This window comes from Sciurus carolinensis, chromosome 7 (assembly GCF_902686445.1).
Source record: "Sciurus carolinensis chromosome 7, mSciCar1.2, whole genome shotgun sequence".
Taxonomy (NCBI): Eukaryota; Metazoa; Chordata; class Mammalia; order Rodentia; family Sciuridae; genus Sciurus; species Sciurus carolinensis.
In genome coordinates, this window is record NC_062219.1 from 72,476,666 (window position 1) to 72,496,005 (window position 19,340).

Below are 19,340 nucleotides of genomic sequence, written 5' to 3' on the forward strand. Positions count from 1 at the left end.
TGCAATAACATAATTGATGAGAGTCTTCCTTCAGGTTATTAGAAGAGGCCCAGTTGCAGGACTTGGAGAAGGCCTTGGTTTTGGCCAATCCAGAAGCCTCCCTTTGGCATAAGAATAAGGAGCTGCAGTACCTACAGGGACACCTTATTTCAGCTGACCTCTCCTCCAGGGTGACAGCAGTATGTGGTGTGGTACTGCCCAGGCATCCTCTAGCCTCTGGAGAGCAGGTATGTTGGTGTTAGTAGGGTGTGTGCTCCCTTACCCTTCTTAAATGCTGAGTATGCTCCTTCCTTGGTTGGGCTCTTATGAATCAGGTATGAACCAAGTTGCTGCTCCAGTTTTAAAAGTGGTCAAGGGGAAAATTAAAAGAAAGAAAGTGGGGGCTAGGGCTGGGGCTCAGTGGCAGGGCACTTGCCTAGCACATATGAGGCCCTGGGTTTGATCCTCAGCACCACATAAAAATAAAGTCAAATAAAGGCATGCTGTCCATCTACAACTAAAATAATTTTTAAAAAAATTAATGAAGAAAAGAAAGGGGAAAAAAAGAGGGATGGGTATATAGCTTAGTGATAGAGTGCTTCCCTACCTAGTATTGTGCAAGGACTTGGGTTCAGTTCCTAGCACTAAAAAAACAAAAAACTGAAAAGAAAAACTTAAGCAAAATTCTTCCACATATCTTGTAGCCTTACTACAGAAATTGTATGAAGTTGAGTAGCACATGTTGTGATCCTATATATATGAAATACAAAGGCAGAATGACTTGGAGAACCTTGGACTGCAAAGACTGCAAAGATAGAGCTAGACAGAGAGATAATTCCCATCCTCATTTCTATCATAAAATTCTTTGCCCATTGTGTGGGAGGCCAAAAGTGTTGTGTGTCTTCCCTGTTGCCTATGAAATAACCTTTGTCCAAGAATGTGACTCGACATCACCTTAGGGGGGTAAATCAAAATTGTAGAATCATTGGGAACCTGTCTGTTTTTCTCTAGCAGTCTTCAGTCATCACTTTGGTGGTCAGATCTCCCACTTTCTTCTTCGAAACAAGTCTTGAGTCCTTTAAACTATCAGTTTGTTTCTGATAAATAGCATTAAAAAGAAAGCAAGGGACTGGGATCCTGGCTCAGTGGCACTGGTTTCTATGTTCAGCACTATATAAAATGAATAAAATAAAATAAAGGTATTGTGTCCATCTATAACTAAAAAAAATTTTTTTAAAGCGAAGAAAGGGGGAAAAAGTATACATATAGGAAAGCAAACATGTCATATTTTTTTTTATTAATTGAATGCATCTGTATGACCAGCACTAAGAAACCTGCACCTCCAGGTTTTTGTGCAACTTTTTCTAGAATTAGAATTTTAGAACTGTGTCATCTTGTGACTGAAATTCTACATACCTAGTAAACATATTGTTTGCTTTTTGTTATGGAAAATGCCAAATGTGTTCCAAAGTAGAAAGAATGGTGTAATGAATCCTTAAATACCTTTCGCCCAACTTAAATAGTTATGTGTTCATGATCAGTTTTTTCTTTATATTTCTGCAAATTTTCCAATATTATTCCATTCTAAATATTTCAATATATATCTCTAAAAGAAATATTTAATCCTAACACTTATTATACCTTAAAAAAATTCTAACAGAATTATAATATTCTCTTGGTATCCATATTTCCCCAAAGTATGCATTCTTTTTTGAGGGAAGGGGGTCCAACCCGTGCTGAGCACACACTCTACCACCATCTGCATCCCCAGTCCCTGCATTCTTAATGTTAGATATGAAGTTCTAGAATTTGGGGAGAGGAAGAAAATAAATACAAACCCAGCAGTGAGAGATAATGTTTGCTGTGCCTTCTCCTCCATGCGTCAATATTTTTAGCTTCTTAATCTTTGAGAGACATTTTCTTAAATTTGCTAAAAATTTCTGCTTCCATATTCCACACATACTCCTCCTCCAAAAATTGTAAGAAAAAAGGTCTGATTCCTATTTTGTATAATATACTTATTATAGTTCTGTTACAACTAATTTATTAGCCAGAGTTTATGTAAGGTCAGTGGAAAAGCATTGTTGTAGAAATTAACTTGTTTCCTTAGGGAGAAGTACTCTTAATTGACATGCCTTTTGTATCTTGTTGCCCCCTTAGGCTAATAATAGGAGTTCTTCAAGAGAGCAGGAGCTGGCCCTTAGATCTTATGTGCTGGTTAAGTCTGTCTGCAAAAATCTTCAGACCCTGGCTTTGGCAGTGGCTTCTCAAAATGCTGTGTTGTTGGAAGGACCAATAGGATGTGGCAAAACTTCCTTAGTTGAACATTTAGCTGCAATGACAGGTAGAAGAAAGCCTCCTCAGCTTCTCAAAGTCCAACTTGGAGATCAGACTGACAGTAAGGTAATTACTGGCAAGCATTGGTGGTTTGGCATTTTTGTAACTATTACATTTGAGTATTGTTTTTGCTAAGGGAATATAAAAATGGTTAATACTCTTGCTCTTGATTGTTGGGGCAATCTGTGGAAACTTCAGGTGACAACTTGTTCCTATGGAATGATTAACAGAATTAATCAAAGGAAGTAGTCTTGGCATCTTAGGTGTGTGGTTTTGCTAATTACTTTATCCTCTTCTGCAGATGCTGTTGGGGATGTATCGCTGCACAGATGTCCCTGGAGAGTTTGTGTGGCAGCCTGGCACCCTGACACAGGCAGCCACAAAAGGCCACTGGATTCTTCTAGAGGATATTGACTATGCCCCCTTAGATGTGGTATGTCATCTTGCTAAATCATTGCCTCCTAACAGCTCTTCTGTTTTTGAAGTCATTTTGTTAAGCTTGACTGGAGTTGATTTCAACAAAACGGTGTTTGATTTTTTAAAAAATGGTATTTTCTTAAGAAACCCAGAGCTAGAGCTGACTTCTACCAATGAGAATTTAAAAAATAAACTTGAAATATAAATAAGACAAGTTTAGAAGTACTTGTTGATTTTGCCCTTTTTTAAGTGCCCGCCTTCCTGGACAATTTTTTTGAGATATCACATTATCTAGAAATTCATTAAACCTGTGGATTTTGGAATTAGAACCAAAGAAAGTAGATAATATAAGAGATATTCCATCCAGGCCATGGTGGAGCCTAGGGATCTGACCCTGTCCCACACCTAAGGACATTTTTTTGTTGCCCAAGTCCAGATTAAAGATCAAACTGACAGTTTCTGTCTGGTCTTCCTTTTGCAGTACTTAATAAACATCAGGAAATTCTTACACTTTGAGTTCCATTTTGTATAGATCATTTTCTTAGAATTACATTTGTTTCCATAAGGTTTGTGGTTTAATCAGTTTTGAACTTAATTATCTTTATAGGGAAGTTATATTTACTTAACATACATGGATCCCTTTATTACTTTGTTATTTCTAGAACTTCTCAACTAATAGTTGACCAAGTTACCTTGTGTGTGCATGTGCATGCAATTATAAATCGGTGGTTTATTTTTCAGATCTCAGTCACAGTAGTTGTAATGCTAGCTTTGATGTCCTGCCATCTGTTCTAGCATTTGTGCAATGCTCTAATGTTAGTCTTTTGGGATATGCATTTATAACATCTGACATACATACAATCTTCAAACTGATTAGATTAGTCTTTTTGCCCTTGTAGTGGGGATTAAACCCAGGGGCGCACTGCCACTAAGCTACATCCTGACCCTTTTCCTTTTTATTTTTGAAACAGAGTCTTGCTAAGTTGCCCAGGCCTGTGATCCTCCTGCCTTGGCCTCCTGCATAACTGGGATTATAAACATGCACCACCATGCAAGCTAGATTTCTTTCAGTTACCATTGTAGAAGTTAATATACTGAATTGTCTTAATATGTGGACATTATCCTGTACCAAAGTAATAGCTCTGTTTGTTTTCTCTGAGTTGCTGGATTATATGCTTTGCAAATATAAAAAAAATTATTGACATACTCTGCCAAGTTTACTAGAGACAAAGAGAGCTTTTTTAACACTAGTGACAGCTAATTACAAAGTAAACACTGAAGCATGTTAACAAAGCTACAGGTTGGAAAAACTGTTAAGGAAAAAAAGAAAACAAAGCACATCTCTTCCCTAAAGAAAAAAAAGAAAAACCCACAAAATTGTAGTATGGTTAGACTTAGGTTTTTTATTTGTTTTTCTTAACAGTGTTGAGATCCAACCTAGGGTCTCACACTTGCTAGGCAAGTGTTCTGCTACTGATAATATACATCCACAGTTTTGACCCACTAATTTTAAGTTACCTTTTACAGATCTCATTTAGGATGATTTTCTTTAGTTTCAAGGTATGGAATACCCTGGAATTTCCCCTATATTTTTTTGTGCTTCCCTTTCAACTTCTAGCTATGTATGAAATAATTTTGCTAAGAAAAGTTAATACCTGATAATTTAGAACTCTCTTCCTTGGCCCTCTGCTCTTCTCACTGTTTTTCTTTACAAACTTCACCTGTAAACTCATTACTCCTAGATTCATATGTCTAAGTATCTTGCTTTAAAAACAAAAACAAACAAACAAACAAAAAATTCTTCTTGGGTTGCATGTGGTGGCACATACCTGTTGTCCTAATCACTTAGGAGGCTGAGGCAGGGGGATCAGTTGAGGCCAGTCTGGGCAATATAATGAAACCCTATCTCAATAAAAAAAAGGAAAAACTCTACTTGACTGTCCCATAGCCAGGGTAAGTTCAAGATTTCCAAATTGATATTTGTCTGCTCTTTCTCAGAAAATCCTTTTCTGCCCTGCAGTTACTAAGCCAGAACCTAGATGCTTCTTTTCTCATTTAATTTCCAGATCCCTTATTACCTTCTCTTCTTCCTAGTCCACTTCTTTCCTGTCCACTGCCTTAGCACTGAGCTTCTTATTTTATTTACCTGTCTAGCATGCCTTTGTTACATGAATAGTGTCTTTTCTCTGAGCAGCCCTTATTTCCTCCAGACTGATCTCTTTCAGTTTATATTCCAAGTTTTTTTTTTTTTTTTTTTAAATAGAAGTTTTTTCTCAGCCTAAAATCTTGTTGATACTGCTTTTTGTCATGAAAAAGCTCAGTCTTAGCTCCGCATAGAAGGCTTTTTATTGCCTATATCTGAACCTTACATCTTTCTTTGGCTCCATTTGCACATTCTTTCCCAACCATAAGAGAATTTTCTTATGCCATTTCTTTCCCACCAAATGTAGCTATTCCTTCTCATACTGAGCAGACATGAGTACTTTGGGATCAGCTTCATTGCCCTGCTTCTAAATCACTTCATTTCTATTCAGAGCCACCGTCTCTCTTCACATGTCACTTTGTATACCCCTAGAGTCATGCTCATCATGCTGTGTGATGGTTTGCATGTCTCTTCATTTCCCATCAGATTTTAGGATTTGAAGTCTTAATACTGTTTGTATCCTTATGTCTGATCCACAGTAGGCAGTCAGTGAATGTTGCATGAATGAAGTGTTATACTGGAATGTAGGTGACTTAGACATTCCCGCCTGCATTTGATCTCAGATTGCACTGTGGAAACTGGAGCTTCTTCTAAAGATGTGTTCATCATTTGGATTGTTTTGGTTTTTGTTACTTCTGTCTTAATGGCTCTATATCAGTGTAGTTTGTAACTTAGGTTTCAGTGCTGATCCCTCTTTTGGAGAATGGAGAACTCTTGATTCCTGGCCGAGGGGACTGTCTGAAAGTGGCTCCTGGATTTCAGTTTTTTGCAACCAGGAGGTATGTGTCATTAACCTTTGTTAACTCCACAGCCTCTTCATCATACGTCTGCATGCTGATTCCTGAAGCCCTGGTATAGTTATCTGGACCTGGTTAAGCAGGGTTAATTAGAAATGATAACAGATCCAACTTTCTCACTCCTGATTATATTTAATGAAGATAATCAATTTATAAAATGAACTGTTTTTTCACTTAAAAACGGTAGTTAGTTTTAAACATTTTATCTTGTTTTCAGAAATAATCAGAGGTGAGATTGTTGTCTGATAGTCCTGAGTTTGAGTCTTGACACTGACATTTAGTACCTGTATATATCTTATATACAGTATGAGTGTGTTGGGGCTAATCATTCTTTTTTCAAATGATGTGACTTTCATTAATGACCTGTCACAGGGTAAGTACCCAATTAATGGCTAGCCATGATGATGATGAAGATGATATGTAGATTTCAAGCAATTAAAAAATTTAATTAGACCTCTACATTGAAAACTACAGAACACTAAAAAAAGAAATTGAAGAAGACCTTGGAAGATGGAAAGACCACCCAGCTCCTGGATAGGCAGAATTAATATTGTCAAAATGGCCATACTACCAAAAGCATTATACAAATTTAATGCAATTTCTATTAAAATCCCAGTGACATTCTTCATAGAACTAGATAAAGGAATCATGAAATTCATTTGGAAAAATAAGAGATTGAGAATAGCCAAAACATTCCTTATCAAGAAAAGTGAAGTAGGAGGCATCAAAATACCATACCTCAAATTGTACTACAGAGCTACAGTAATAAAAGCAACATGGTATTGACCCCAAAACAGACACATAGACCAATGGTACAGAATAGACAACACAGACAAACCCATATAAATACAAGTATCTCATGCTAGATAGAGAGTTAGAGAATACCTTGCTAAATAAGACAAACCCAAAACCAAAGGCCAGAAACATTCACTGGATAAAAGATAGCCTATTCAACAAATGGTGCTGGGAAAAATGAAAAGCATCATGTAACAAAATGAAATTAAGCCTTTATCTCTCACCCTGCATGAAACTCAACTCACAGTGGATCAGAGACTTAGGCACTAGAGCAGAGACACTGTGACTACTAGAAGAAAAAGTAGGCCCAAATATTCACCATGTCGGCCTAGGATCTGACTTTCTTAATTTTTCCTAAAATGCAAGAAGTTAAATCAAGAATCAATAAATGGAATGAACTCTAACTAAAAAGTTTCTTAACAAAAGAAACAGTCAATAATGTGAAGAGAGATTAGGAGAGAACCTTTACTGCATGCACCTCAGATAAAGCATTAATCTCAAGGATATATAAAGCTCTCAAAAAACTTAACACCAAAAAAAACCCCAGATAACCCAATCTATAAATGGGCTAAGGAACTGAGCAGACAGTTCACAGAAGAAGATATACAATTGATCAACAAATATATGAAAAAATGTTCAACATCTCTAGTAATTAGAGAAATGCAAATGAAAATCCCGCTTCAATAATGGCAGTTATCAAGAATGCAAGCAACAGTAGGTGTTGGTGAGGCTGTGGGGTAAAAGGTATAGTCATACATTGCTGGCGGGAATGCAAAATGGTGCAACCATTATGGAAAGCAGTATGGAGTTTTCCTCAGAAAACTTGGAATGGACTATCCCACTCCTTGGTTTATACCCAAAGGACTTAAAACCAACATACTACAGTGTCGTAGCCATATCAATATTTATTAGCAGCTCAATTCACAATAACTAGATTGTGGAACCAATCTAGGTGCCCTTCAACAGATGAATGGATAAAGAAAATGTAATATGTATATACATAATGAAATATTACTCAGCTTTAAAGAAGAATGAAATTATTGTATTTGTTGGTAAATGGATGGAGTTAGAGAATATCATGCTAAGCGAAGTAAGCCAAACCCAAAAAACCAAAGCCCAAATGTTTTCTCTGATATGTAGATGTGAATATACATTAAGCAGGGTGGGGGAATAAAGAAGAATAGTTATTAGGTAGGAGGGAGTGAAGGGAGGAAAGGGGTATGGAGATAGGAATGATAGTAGAGTGAAACAGACATTATTGCCTCATGTACATATATGACTCCAGTATGTATAATCAGAAAAATGAGAGATTACACTCATTTATGTATGAGCTAACAAAATGTATAAATGCATTCTGTTGTGATGTATAACAAATTAGAACAAATTAAAAAATTGATTTGAACATAGGATAAAAAAAAAAAGTAGAACAGATTTAGTATGTTTTTATCTACATTTAAAAATACCAAGAAGGCAGCAGTTTCTTTTTTTATGCTAATCTACTCCTGCTTCTGCAAGGTCTTAAAATACCCACAAATGAAACTAACATGTTATATATTTCATGGTTACATTAGTGTTTACCTCAGTAAAGATTGACAGATTAGATTGACTACTAGATGGAGTATGGGGCTAACCTAAACAGTTCTCAAAAAGCACCTTGCCAGACTCTGCTACCTTTTTCTTTTTCTCATGGTACTGGGGAAAAATCTAGAGTTTTGAGCATGGTAGGCATCTAAACTGCACCCAGCCAACCTTATTGGGGTTGTTGTGGTTTTTTTTTTTTTTTTTTTTTTTTTTTTTTTTTGTGTGTGTGTGTGTGTGTGTGTGTGTGTGTGTGTGTTTATATATATATGGTACCTGGGATTGATCCCCAGCCCCATTTGTTTATTTATTTATTCGTTCATGGATACATGGTCTCATGAAGTTGCTTAGGGCTGTGCTAAGTTGTAAGTTGCTGGGGCTGGCTTTGAACTTGTGATCCTCCTGCCTCAGCCTCTCAAGTTGCTAGGATTTCAGGTATGCCCCACTATGCTCAGACCCTCTTGCTTTTAATATACCTTTGTTTAAATTGCACACATAGCAAAGTTTTTCCTAGAAAGTCCTGGGACATCATGGAAAGATGTCAGGCAACCTAGATATCAGACAGATTTAAATTCAGCTTTTAGCCCTGTCATTTATAGTTGTGATTCGTGAGCAAGGGATTATTACTGTTTTTCCATATACATTAGAAGAAAATTAAAGCAACCTCCCTTCAGGAGGAGTTGTGAGGATCAAATGGCTGATGTGCAAGCATGTAGTTTGTTCAGAGGGTATATTGAATATATAATCCTTCTCTTCTTCTTTATCTTTTGGGAAAATTTTTATAACTTTCAAGTATGGTAGCTTCTGGTAATAAGCAGTAACTTATTGTTAATGCTATAGACCTTTGATTATGTTTTTCTGAAGGTGTTTATGTTTTAAGGATGAACAGGTCACTGAGATCAAAGCACTTATCTCATGAATTCATTTGCAGTGATTTGAAAATAACTTAAAGCTCTATCATTCCTTCTTAGGAAAAGAGTCAAATATTGGTCAACTGTTAGCCTTTCATTGGTCAGCAGAGTAGTATCTAGCACTAGGAAGGATTATTAGTATTTATTCATGTGAGGTAATATCCAGCAAGTAATAATTGTCCCCCCACCATCTTCTGTTTTACTTTCCATGAATTTAGTTAATTAACTCAGTAGGCATCAGAGGGTCTGAAAATATTAAATGAAAAATTCTAGCACTAAACAATTTATAAATTTTAAATAACTTTTATTATGGAATTTGTAATTGCTCTATTCTTTTGATCATTGTTATTATTCTTTTTACTGTGAATAATTTGGGAATTAAATTTTATCATAGGTATATGAATATAGGAAAAAACAGTAGTGTTTGATACTGACCACGGCTTTAGGCATCCACTGTTGGTCTTGGAATGTATGCCCTGCAGATAGGCTAGGTATACTGGAATTCAAGATTAACATTATGTGTGACACTTTTTTATTTTGGAATATAGACTCTTGACTTGTGGAGGCAATTGGTATCGACCACTAAATAGTCATGCCACCTTGCTAGACAAATATTGGACCAAAATTCACCTGGATAATCTGGATAAGAAAGAATTGAACGAGGTATGTGGTATTAGAAAATATAAATTTTTTTTAACTTTTTATTATGAAAAGTTCCCAACTTACATGAAAACAGTATGAGTTTGTATAGGTCAGGCATCCCTTATCTAAAAATCTGAATCCCAGAATGCTTTACAATTTGGAACCTTTGGACACTGACATGATGCCACAAGTGAAAAATGTCATACCTGACCTCATGTTGTTGAGTGGTAGTTAAAATGCAGATACACTAAAGATACTGCATAAAATTACTTTAAGGTGTGTATGAAGCATGAGAATTTGTGTTTAGACTTGGGTCCTCTCTCCAAAATACCTTGTTAGTATATGCAAATATTCCAGAACCTTTAAAAAAAAGCTGAAATCTGCAGCATTTCTGGTTCCAAGCATTTTGGATAAGGGACATTTGGCCTATTTGACCTGTATGATGAAACACCAAAGCAGTTATCAACCTAAATTTAACACTATATGTGCTAACATTTTTACTCTATTTGCTTTATGGATTATTTTTTCTTGACTGATACATTTGAAAGTAAATCTCCTAACATTTTACCCCTAAATTCAGCATGAATTTCTAAAACTGTAAATATATAACCACAATGACATCATTATACCCAGTGACCTGAACAGTAATTTCTCTGTATTATTTAATTCTTAGACCATTAGGTCATATTTAAATTTTCCCCACAAGATTTTTTTGTTAAGTGTTTATAACTAATGTCTTTCACAATCATCATGGGCATCAGTAAGAATTGAGGTGAATTATTTTATGGGTTTTGTGCATTGATTCAGTTTGTAGGATTGCTGGTTATCCCAGATCATTAAGAGGTACTCCTCGCTTTATAATGCTCACCTCCCATCTCTCCTGTACCCACCTCCTCGCTTGAAAGCTTCCTGTTTCCCAACATTTCATCATGAAGGGTAGAATAAAGCATTATCACTGGTCATTCAGGTATAGAAAGGGTGTTTTGCTTTTTCTTGGTGTTAGTTTATAGATAAATAGAAGAAAACGTTTTCAGACAACCTTTTTTGTTGTTGGTGCTGGAGATTGAACCCAGAACCTATGGTAGGCAAGTGCTCTGCCATTGTTAATCATGCACAATCTCAAATATTTCTCCCCAGCATTTTAGGTGTTTATTAGCAGAGGTGTCCTCAGGATATCTACTTCACCATATTACTAAGGAAAGGTTGATCATCATTTGAATGTCTAAGTAGCCTTTCCTTGGCAATGTGATTTTTCTCAGCATACAGTCTGTTTTGTAGTCATGACTTTCATATCTCTCTAGATTTCTGGTCTCATCTAGATTTCTCTAGATGTCTGTCTGATGTACCCTCCCTGCCCAATTATAAGCTCCTCCAATAACTCACTCACTTTTTTGTCCTCAGTATTTAGCAAGCCCTTGACACATAGTAGTGCTGTGTTTATTGTATACTCTGTTATAATGCAGCTCTTTCTTTTATGGGTGTATTCATTCATTCACTTAAGTCTTTAATATCCTGCTTTCTCTGGTCCCTGTACCAGTAGCAGCTTGTGACCTCTGACAGTCTCACTTCCTCCTGAAATCTCACTTCCTCCTGAAACCTTCATGGGTCTACAAAGTAGTGCTGACTGTGTTGTCTTTTATGCTGCAAATTTGATTCTTTGCACATCTGCTTCTCCAGCCAGCAGAAGCAGGACTCCTTGAGGGTGGACTCCATCCCTTACTTATTTTAATTTCCCACCCTTGGAATAGTGTCTGATTAAAAAAAAAAAAAACATAGATACTTAATAAATGCTTATTAAAGGAAAGAACTTCCACAATATCAAATTGATAATAGAACTGTTCATATAAGATTACTTCTTAAGTGTGATATTATGTTTCATTTTTGACATTTATTATAATAATAAAAGGTTTTGGGGGGCTATGGAACCCGAGTACATAAAAATCTTTTTTATTCCAAACCTTTTTCCAAATAGCCAAGCCTTTGCTTAAGTGTTAAACTTCCTTCATAAAGTTGTCTTTAAGTTGTCTTTTGTTGTTGTTTCTTTTTTTTTTTTTTTTGTGCTATATCCCCAGACTCTGACCAAGTTTTTTTTTTCCCCAAGTAAAATTAGCTCCTTTTTTTTTTTTTTCCCTGATTATAACACAATCATATAAAGGATTTCCTTCTTGGCATTAAAAATGGAATGAACTGAGCCACTTATGATACATGCAGTAATACCTACATGAATCTCAAAATCATGCTAAGTAAGAGAAACCAAATTACAGACTACATCCTGTATGATTCCACGTATATAGTATTTGAAAGACAAAACCATAGGGATGGGAATCTGATGCATTATTTTTAGGAGTAGGATGTGTAGAAGGGATTGGTTATAAGGGGTAAAAGGAAACTCTGTTTGGGAAGTGATAGAACTTGTCTATATTTTGTTTGTGATGTTGGTTACATGATTATATATATTTGTAAAAATTATACACATAACAGAAGGAATCTGTGTATGAATCATAACCTAACGTATGAAAATAAAATGACTTTTTTTAAAATATTTTTTTTAGTTATCAGTGGACCTTTATTTAATTTATTTATTTGTGTATGGTGCTGAGAATCAAACCCAATGCCTCACATGTGCCAGACAAGTGCTGTACCACTGAACCACAACCCCAGCCCAATATAAAAATTTCTTATGCCCAAATATATGATAAATTTTGTAAATTTTCCCTCCATAAACAAAAATATATATTCTATATTTGAAAAATACTTGAAACTGAAATCACTGATTTCATTAATCCCTTCTATTTTTTATTTTTTTACTACATTTGAAATTTATATTGTCAATGTTTATTGTAAAATTCTTTAGTAAAAAACACAAAGAGCTAGCTAGGCATTAGTGGTGCACACCTATAATCCCACCTACTCAGGAAGCTAAAGTAGGAGGATTGCAGGTTTGAGGTCAGCCTGGGCAATTTAGCAAGATCCTGTCTTAAAGTAAAATTCAAAGAAAGGGATTGGGTATGTCCCTCAGTGATAAATTGCTTGCCTAGCATGCTTGAGGCCCTAGGTTCCGTCTCCAGTACTGCCAAATAAAAAAATGTTTGTGTGTGTGTGTATATGAAGAAATAAAATCTATAATATCTACCTCATGATATGATATATATCCACATGAAATGACATTGTTAGACCTTCAGTTCTATATCCTTTGTAAATATGTGGATATTAAACATACACAAATTGAATTCACAATGTTCTTCTCAAGCTAATTAAATGTATTGGTTGGTTAGTATTTCAAATGTATAATTAGTTCCCTGCCTTCTCAAACAGACTTGACTATTTCGTATCAACATAAATTCTTGGAGTTAATATTATAAATACCAAATATAATGCTACAGTAAATTCTCAGTAGCTATTGAAGTGAATAAGACCAGATCTTTTGCATTATGAATTCTCTCTTTTAAATTCCATTACCTTTTATCAGCACGCAGCGTTATTGTCTTTCATTGTGGCCGACTTTTTCTGTTTCCTCATAGCTGCTTCTAATTTACTTTTGACTGAGAAATTATGTAATGAACCTTACTAGAATTATTTGGAACCACAGTAAATAGTTCTTGAAGAATTCTTTATTAAGTAAATTCCTTGGATACTTTTTTTTTGGGGGGGGTGGCATTGTTTGGCAATTAATATATTGTTCTGTCACTGAACTACATCCCCAGCCTACATGATATGTTTTGGTTGCTTGGAGAGCCTTTTACCATGTAACTTCAACCCTGAAAGCTGTGTTATAGTGGTGAGATTGCCAGATAACTGAGTTTGAAGTAGGAAAAAAAGTCATGGCATGTGACCAGGGTGTGCAGGTGGGACCAGGGGCAGGTAAGGGTTTAAATTTTTATGCTTGGTAAAGATGACAAATTTCATAGAGAAATCTGCTTTTTGGTTGACTAATGTCAACAGTGTATGTGCACATTTTATTTTATTTTATTTTTGTGGTACTGGGAATTAAACCTAAGGCTTTAGTCATGCTAGGTAAGTACTCTACCACTGAGTCCTATGTGTACTATTGTTTATTTATTTTTTGGTACTGGGGATGGACCCCAGAGGCGCATTATCACAGAGCTGTGTCCCCCAGACCTTTTATAATTTTTTGTTTTGAGTCAGGGTCTCATTAAGATGGTTAGGACCTTACTAAGTTGCTGAGGCTGGCCTTTAAATTGTGATTCTGCCTCACCTTCCTGAGTCTCAGGGATTAAAAATATGCATCACTGCACCCAGCCCTATGTGTACTTTTAAAAAGTACTATGCTTCCTGCTAAATTTTCTTTACTTTTTCCTTCCTTCTGTCAGGTTCTTCAGAGCAGATATCCCAGCCTGTTAGAAGCTGCTAATCACCTGCTTGACATTTATATTGAGCTTACTGGAGAAAAACATCACTCTTCAAGTGATGATTATATTGGAGGTGAACAGGCAGCTGAGGAAGTTTCAGAAGCCAGAAGAGAAAACAAAAGACCTATCCTTGAGGGAAGAGAATTGTCTCTAAGGTACTGGACTTGACACTTCCTTGAGTTGACTTTTTTTTTCAAGTTGATATTTTTAAAACAACTTCCCCCAGAAGCTCTTACCAAATGGAACTAAGTGGTTATGAATGACATTGAGTTTGAAAATTAAATTTCTGGGTTGCTTCATGAGGTCAGATCTTTTTCAGATCTATAGGTACTCTTGGGAAGACCTGATAAATGTATTATTTTTACCTTTAAAAAATAACTTTTAAGAACAAACTTGACAATAGCTATTAACATAACTCTTTAACTGAATTTCTTTTGCTGACATGTGGGACCTTAAATTAGCTACCTTGGATTTTTCTCCATATGATGAGTTCTATACCTAGCTCTCCTCTCTCGGTGTTGGACTTGCCACTTTGAGAAGTGGGAGTTAGGAATGGACAATTTCCCTCATTTTAATTAGAGTTAGTTGCTTCCTTCCTTTATTCTTGTCTGGATGGATGGGGGGAAATGAGTGATAGGTCACATCCTAATAGGGATAAGGTCTCACCTCTCATGCTTTTTTCTCTACATTAGAAGAGAAAAATGGGACTCAGTTGTCAGGTGTCCTTAAACGTAAGTGGGCTAAATAAACTCTGATGTCTCTGGTCTATGATCTTTTCTTTCTTAGTCTTTTTTTTTTTTTAAGGGATCTACTGAATTGGTGTAATAGGATTGCTCATACCTTTGACAGTTCGTCTTCATCGGCATCGTTAAATATTTTTCAAGAGGTAAGATAAAGTCTTCCTGTTGGTTGTCTCCTTGTTCTCCTCTATACAACTATTGATTTTTTTTCTGTCTCTTGATTGCTGTCAGAGTTTCTTTGGTTTGGCATGGTTCATTATCCTTAGCTAGTTAAAAGTGAAACTAAAATTGCTTTAACAATAATCGAGGACTCAGGAGTAGAGGGCTTTCTACCATGCTAGCCCTGGGGCTAATCCCCAGCACTGCTAACAAAACAGAAAACTTAGTTGGGCACAATAAATGTTTCGTAATTTTTAAGACAACTTGTTACTAATTTCAAAAGAAGAATGGTTTGAGATAGTGAAATTAAAAGGTGAAATGAAAAGTAAACTTCTAAGTAATGGTAAGGTGATGTGGTAAAATGTGAAGTGTTTCTAAGATATGTATTATGTATGTTGCATAATTTCTCAAGTCTTTCGGATAAATTTTGTGTTCATCTGGTTCTTCCACTTGCCTCAGTGGGAGTTTTTATCTTTAGTACAGGGGAAAATGTGGGAATTACAAAGTATAACTGTGGTTAAAAAAATATGTATGTTTTGTTAGAGGGAAGACCTATTGAAGTGTAGCTCTACCAGATTCCATAAGAACAAAGTAGGTTTTATTCCCTCCTGCTTAAGAATAAAAATGATGCTGCCTGTCTGTGGGCTCTCATAACATTGACCAATTTTGATTTTACTGGTTTCTGACAGCTGGGATTGAGGATGAGAACGGCAACCCAATTTGGCTTAGGCTGTCTTTTTGTACGTAGTGAAGTTTTTTTGAATAGAAGGAAATCTCCTTAGGAGTTACCCTCAAGCCACACTGAACCCTGAAATGCTGTGTGGCAGTCTGTTCTTGTCGTTCGTTTTCCAGTGAGTGAATTCTCCATTTTTCTCCATTTTTCATTCTTACAAATAACTGTTTCATACTTTTCTAATAAATTGAGGCATTGGTAGGATTCATCTTATTTATTTTCTATTGTAAAATGTTACTGTGTGCCTGTATAAAGCCACTTCATTAATTGTTTGCAGTGGACCATACAGTTCCAGCTACTTGGGAGACTGAGACAGGAAAATCTCTTGGACCCAGGAGTTTGGGACCAGCCTGGGCAACATAGTGAGAACACATCTCTTTAAAAAACAAACAAACAAACAAAAAAACACACAAAACTACATTATTGAGATATGTTCTGCACAAAGTATATACTTCAATTTTCTGTTATTCCTATATCTTCCTTTCTCCATCCCCCAGGAGGGGTAATCTACCTTGTCTTTATAGATTTGATAATTCTGGGCTGTTCATATAAATAGAACCATACAATATGTATCCTTTCGTATCTAACTTTGCTTGGCATATTTTCATGCTTAATCTATATCTTACCTTGAAGAATCAGTGCTTCATTCTTTAAGGTGGAATACTCTGTTGTATTCATAGAGCATTCCGTTTTACCATTTATCTGTTGATGGACATTTGTGTTGTTTCCACCTTTTAGCTATTGTGAATAATGCTGCTATGAACTCTTGTATATAGATAATTAATATAAAAAATATACATGTACTGTCAAAAATGGGAAAATACAGTAAAGCAAAGATGATAATAAAAATATTCCCCCATCTAGAGATTCCCTGGCACTGTTATCACCATAACGTGTGTCCTTTTATTTATATATACATATTTATATATGTGTGTGTGTGTATAGTGCTAGGGTTTGAAGCTTAATAACTCTTATTATGAGAGTTCCCTTTAAACGCACACCCTTTTGAAAACATCAGGCTATTGTTTTCTTTTTTTAGATTGTTTTACCATCTGACTTTAAGTGTTTGCTTTATATTCTGACATCAACTGGTGTCTTAGAATTAATTCAGTCCAATTTTGATGTTTCTCAAGAGTGAGTATATACACTACAGGTTTAGGATTTAGTCCTCTGTAAGATGGTCCCTGCTTCAGATCCCAGCTGCGAGTTTATGAGCAGAGCACCCATACTTATGACCTATTTATATTTGGGGGTTCTCATAACCCCCCACCTCCATTTCATTAATTTACTAGAAAGACTCACAGAACTCACTTAAGATAGTATGTTTTTGATTATATTTTTATTATATAGGATACAACTCAGAAACAGGTAACTGGGAGACCCTAAGGGTAAGTATTGGGAGGCCTACAATGCAGGAACTTCTTATGAGCCAGGAGTATACCACTTCCTGGTTGGTATATCAGTATATTCACCATCTGGGAAACTCCTCAGCCTTGGTTATCCATAGCTTACTTGAGGGCTTAATATTATTGGTCATGGGTTTAAACTCAGTCTTCAATCCCTTTGCCTCTCTTAGAGGTTGGGGATAGGGTGAAAGTTTCAACCATCTATTCATGAACTTGATCTTTCTGGCATGGCTAATCCCTCCCTTGAAAAAATTTAGAGGGCTACTGTGAGTCATTGCTGTTAGCATAAACTCAGGTGTGACCCAAAGTGGCTTGGGAATAATAGCAACACATATCACCTGGGTGATTCCATGAGTATTATTTGAAGCTTTGTGCTAAGAATTGGGAACAAAGACAAGATAGATATATTCTTTATTATGCCATGTGGATTCAAATTGTCCTTTATCTTATTTTATTTTTTGTGTTTCCTGTAAATGGAAGTTAAATGAAATGCTTGATGTGAATATTCAATTTCAATTTGGGGGGGTTATAATCTATTTGGTGGTACTTTGTTCCATTACACAAGAAGACATATCTGGTTGGCCTACTGGTGGATGCTAAAATTGAGTAGTGGATTAGGATAATGAGCCTGTGGTTCCTCCATTGCATACCAAGCTTTTCCCCTTACAGCTAGAAAGCAAGCTTTTGGTGGTGTGTTAGCACCGTCTGAGAGTCGTTTCTCCCATGAACCATATACCTAATAATTAACAATAAATTGCTCTTCTCATGAAGTTAGGATTTTCAAAGTGAGTTAATTTTTGTTTGTTTCTGATTTTGCAGAAATTCATTAATAACACCCTGATTTCTATTAGGTAAAGTCCTATGTTTAGATTTATACCCCTTTCAGTATTGTGTCAGTATTCCTCCTGGATTATATTTTCCTCCCTCTCGAGGTCAGGATAGGATGTTCTGTGATTCATGTTTTTTTTTTTTTTTTTTTTTTTTTTAATCAGTTGACATTAATCAGTTGGCATTTGCCTTGGTTATTTTAATAGGCTCTGGATTGTTTCACAGCAATGCTGTCTGAGCGTATGAGCAAACTGAAAATGGCAGAAGTTATTGGAAGTAAATTGAACATTTCTAAGAAAAAGGTACTTTGTGCTATTTTTACTTTCCTATTGAAAGAAGACTGAGGTATTTAACTTGCTTACTGGTTTCTGGTCAATGCCTGGGATAACTTTTGCAATGTTGACTCCTCTGTGAATGTTGGTGTCATTACTGTCTTTCATGGACCTAAAACTTCCAACATTCCCTAAATCCCCTGCAAGTTAGTTATACATTCTTTCAGTTTCCTCATGCCCAGTATCACATGTATACATTATTCTCCAGAGTTTTACTGACCATTCTCTGGGTTAGAGGTTTAGAACTGGAACTCTGTGTTAGTAACATCTTTGTCTGTAGCTTAGAGACTCCCCCCCCCATCTTTTATTATTAATGTCTTCCAATGTCAGAAAAGTTCAGAATAGTACCAATGAATACCTGTGTATCCACTACTTAGGTTTATCACTGACACTGCTAATATTTTATCATTCTTGTTTTATATCCAAATATGTAATTTTGAAGGACTGGGAATGTAACTCTGGGGCAGAGCATGTGCTTAGCATGTACAAGGCTCTGGGTTCAACCCCTAGCACCAGACACACACAAATATGTTTTTGGAGGAGAGAGTTCTTCAACAGTGGTAATGTTGTGTTGGGGGCTGTAGAAATGTTTAGGGCTCACCTTGAGCAGATATTTGGCATTCCCATTTTAATGATGACTCTAAAATGCTTCATGTAAGGAACTACAATAGTGGAGATGTTTCTTCAGCTTCGGAAGTAGTTGGGGTGTTTTGGGCTATGGGTGATAGCATACCCCACTGAAGGGGGCTTAATTAATACATATACTAATCTTAGTGGGCAAAGGAATGAAACTACCAAGATTGACTTAGACTGATCATTATTCACTCTCTTTGGTTGGTGAGGGCTCACCTTCCTTGAGCATCTTGCCCCTTTTTGCTTTTGTGAAACCTGGACAAAATCCAACTTGAGTTATCAACAAGGGAAGAGATGGATGGCTAGACAATCAGAAGCATCTTCCATAGCTTCTTTTTCTGCTATGACTATTCAGATAAACCATGTTAGAAGTTTAAAGCAAAGCATGGTTGAAGAGAAATCTACTGATTTTTTTTTTTTTTAAGTATGTTAAGAGTCGAGGCTTTTTAATAATTTGTTTTCTTTTTACTCTGTTAGGAA

General features: G+C 35.9%; 1 protein-coding gene across 1 annotated transcript in view; it reads left to right on the top strand.

Annotated features, from left to right (window-relative positions):
- Mdn1 (midasin AAA ATPase 1) overlaps window positions 1-19,340 on the top strand; it is a 163,787-nt gene that overhangs the window by 26,616 nt on the left and 117,831 nt on the right. Inside the window, 8 exon segments of the mRNA XM_047557902.1 lie at window positions 35-227; window positions 2,140-2,382; window positions 2,618-2,749; window positions 5,612-5,715; window positions 9,566-9,680; window positions 13,991-14,184; window positions 14,834-14,915; window positions 18,102-18,197. Of these exon segments, the coding sequence (XP_047413858.1) occupies window positions 35-227; window positions 2,140-2,382; window positions 2,618-2,749; window positions 5,612-5,715; window positions 9,566-9,680; window positions 13,991-14,184; window positions 14,834-14,915; window positions 18,102-18,197 (1,159 nt within the window).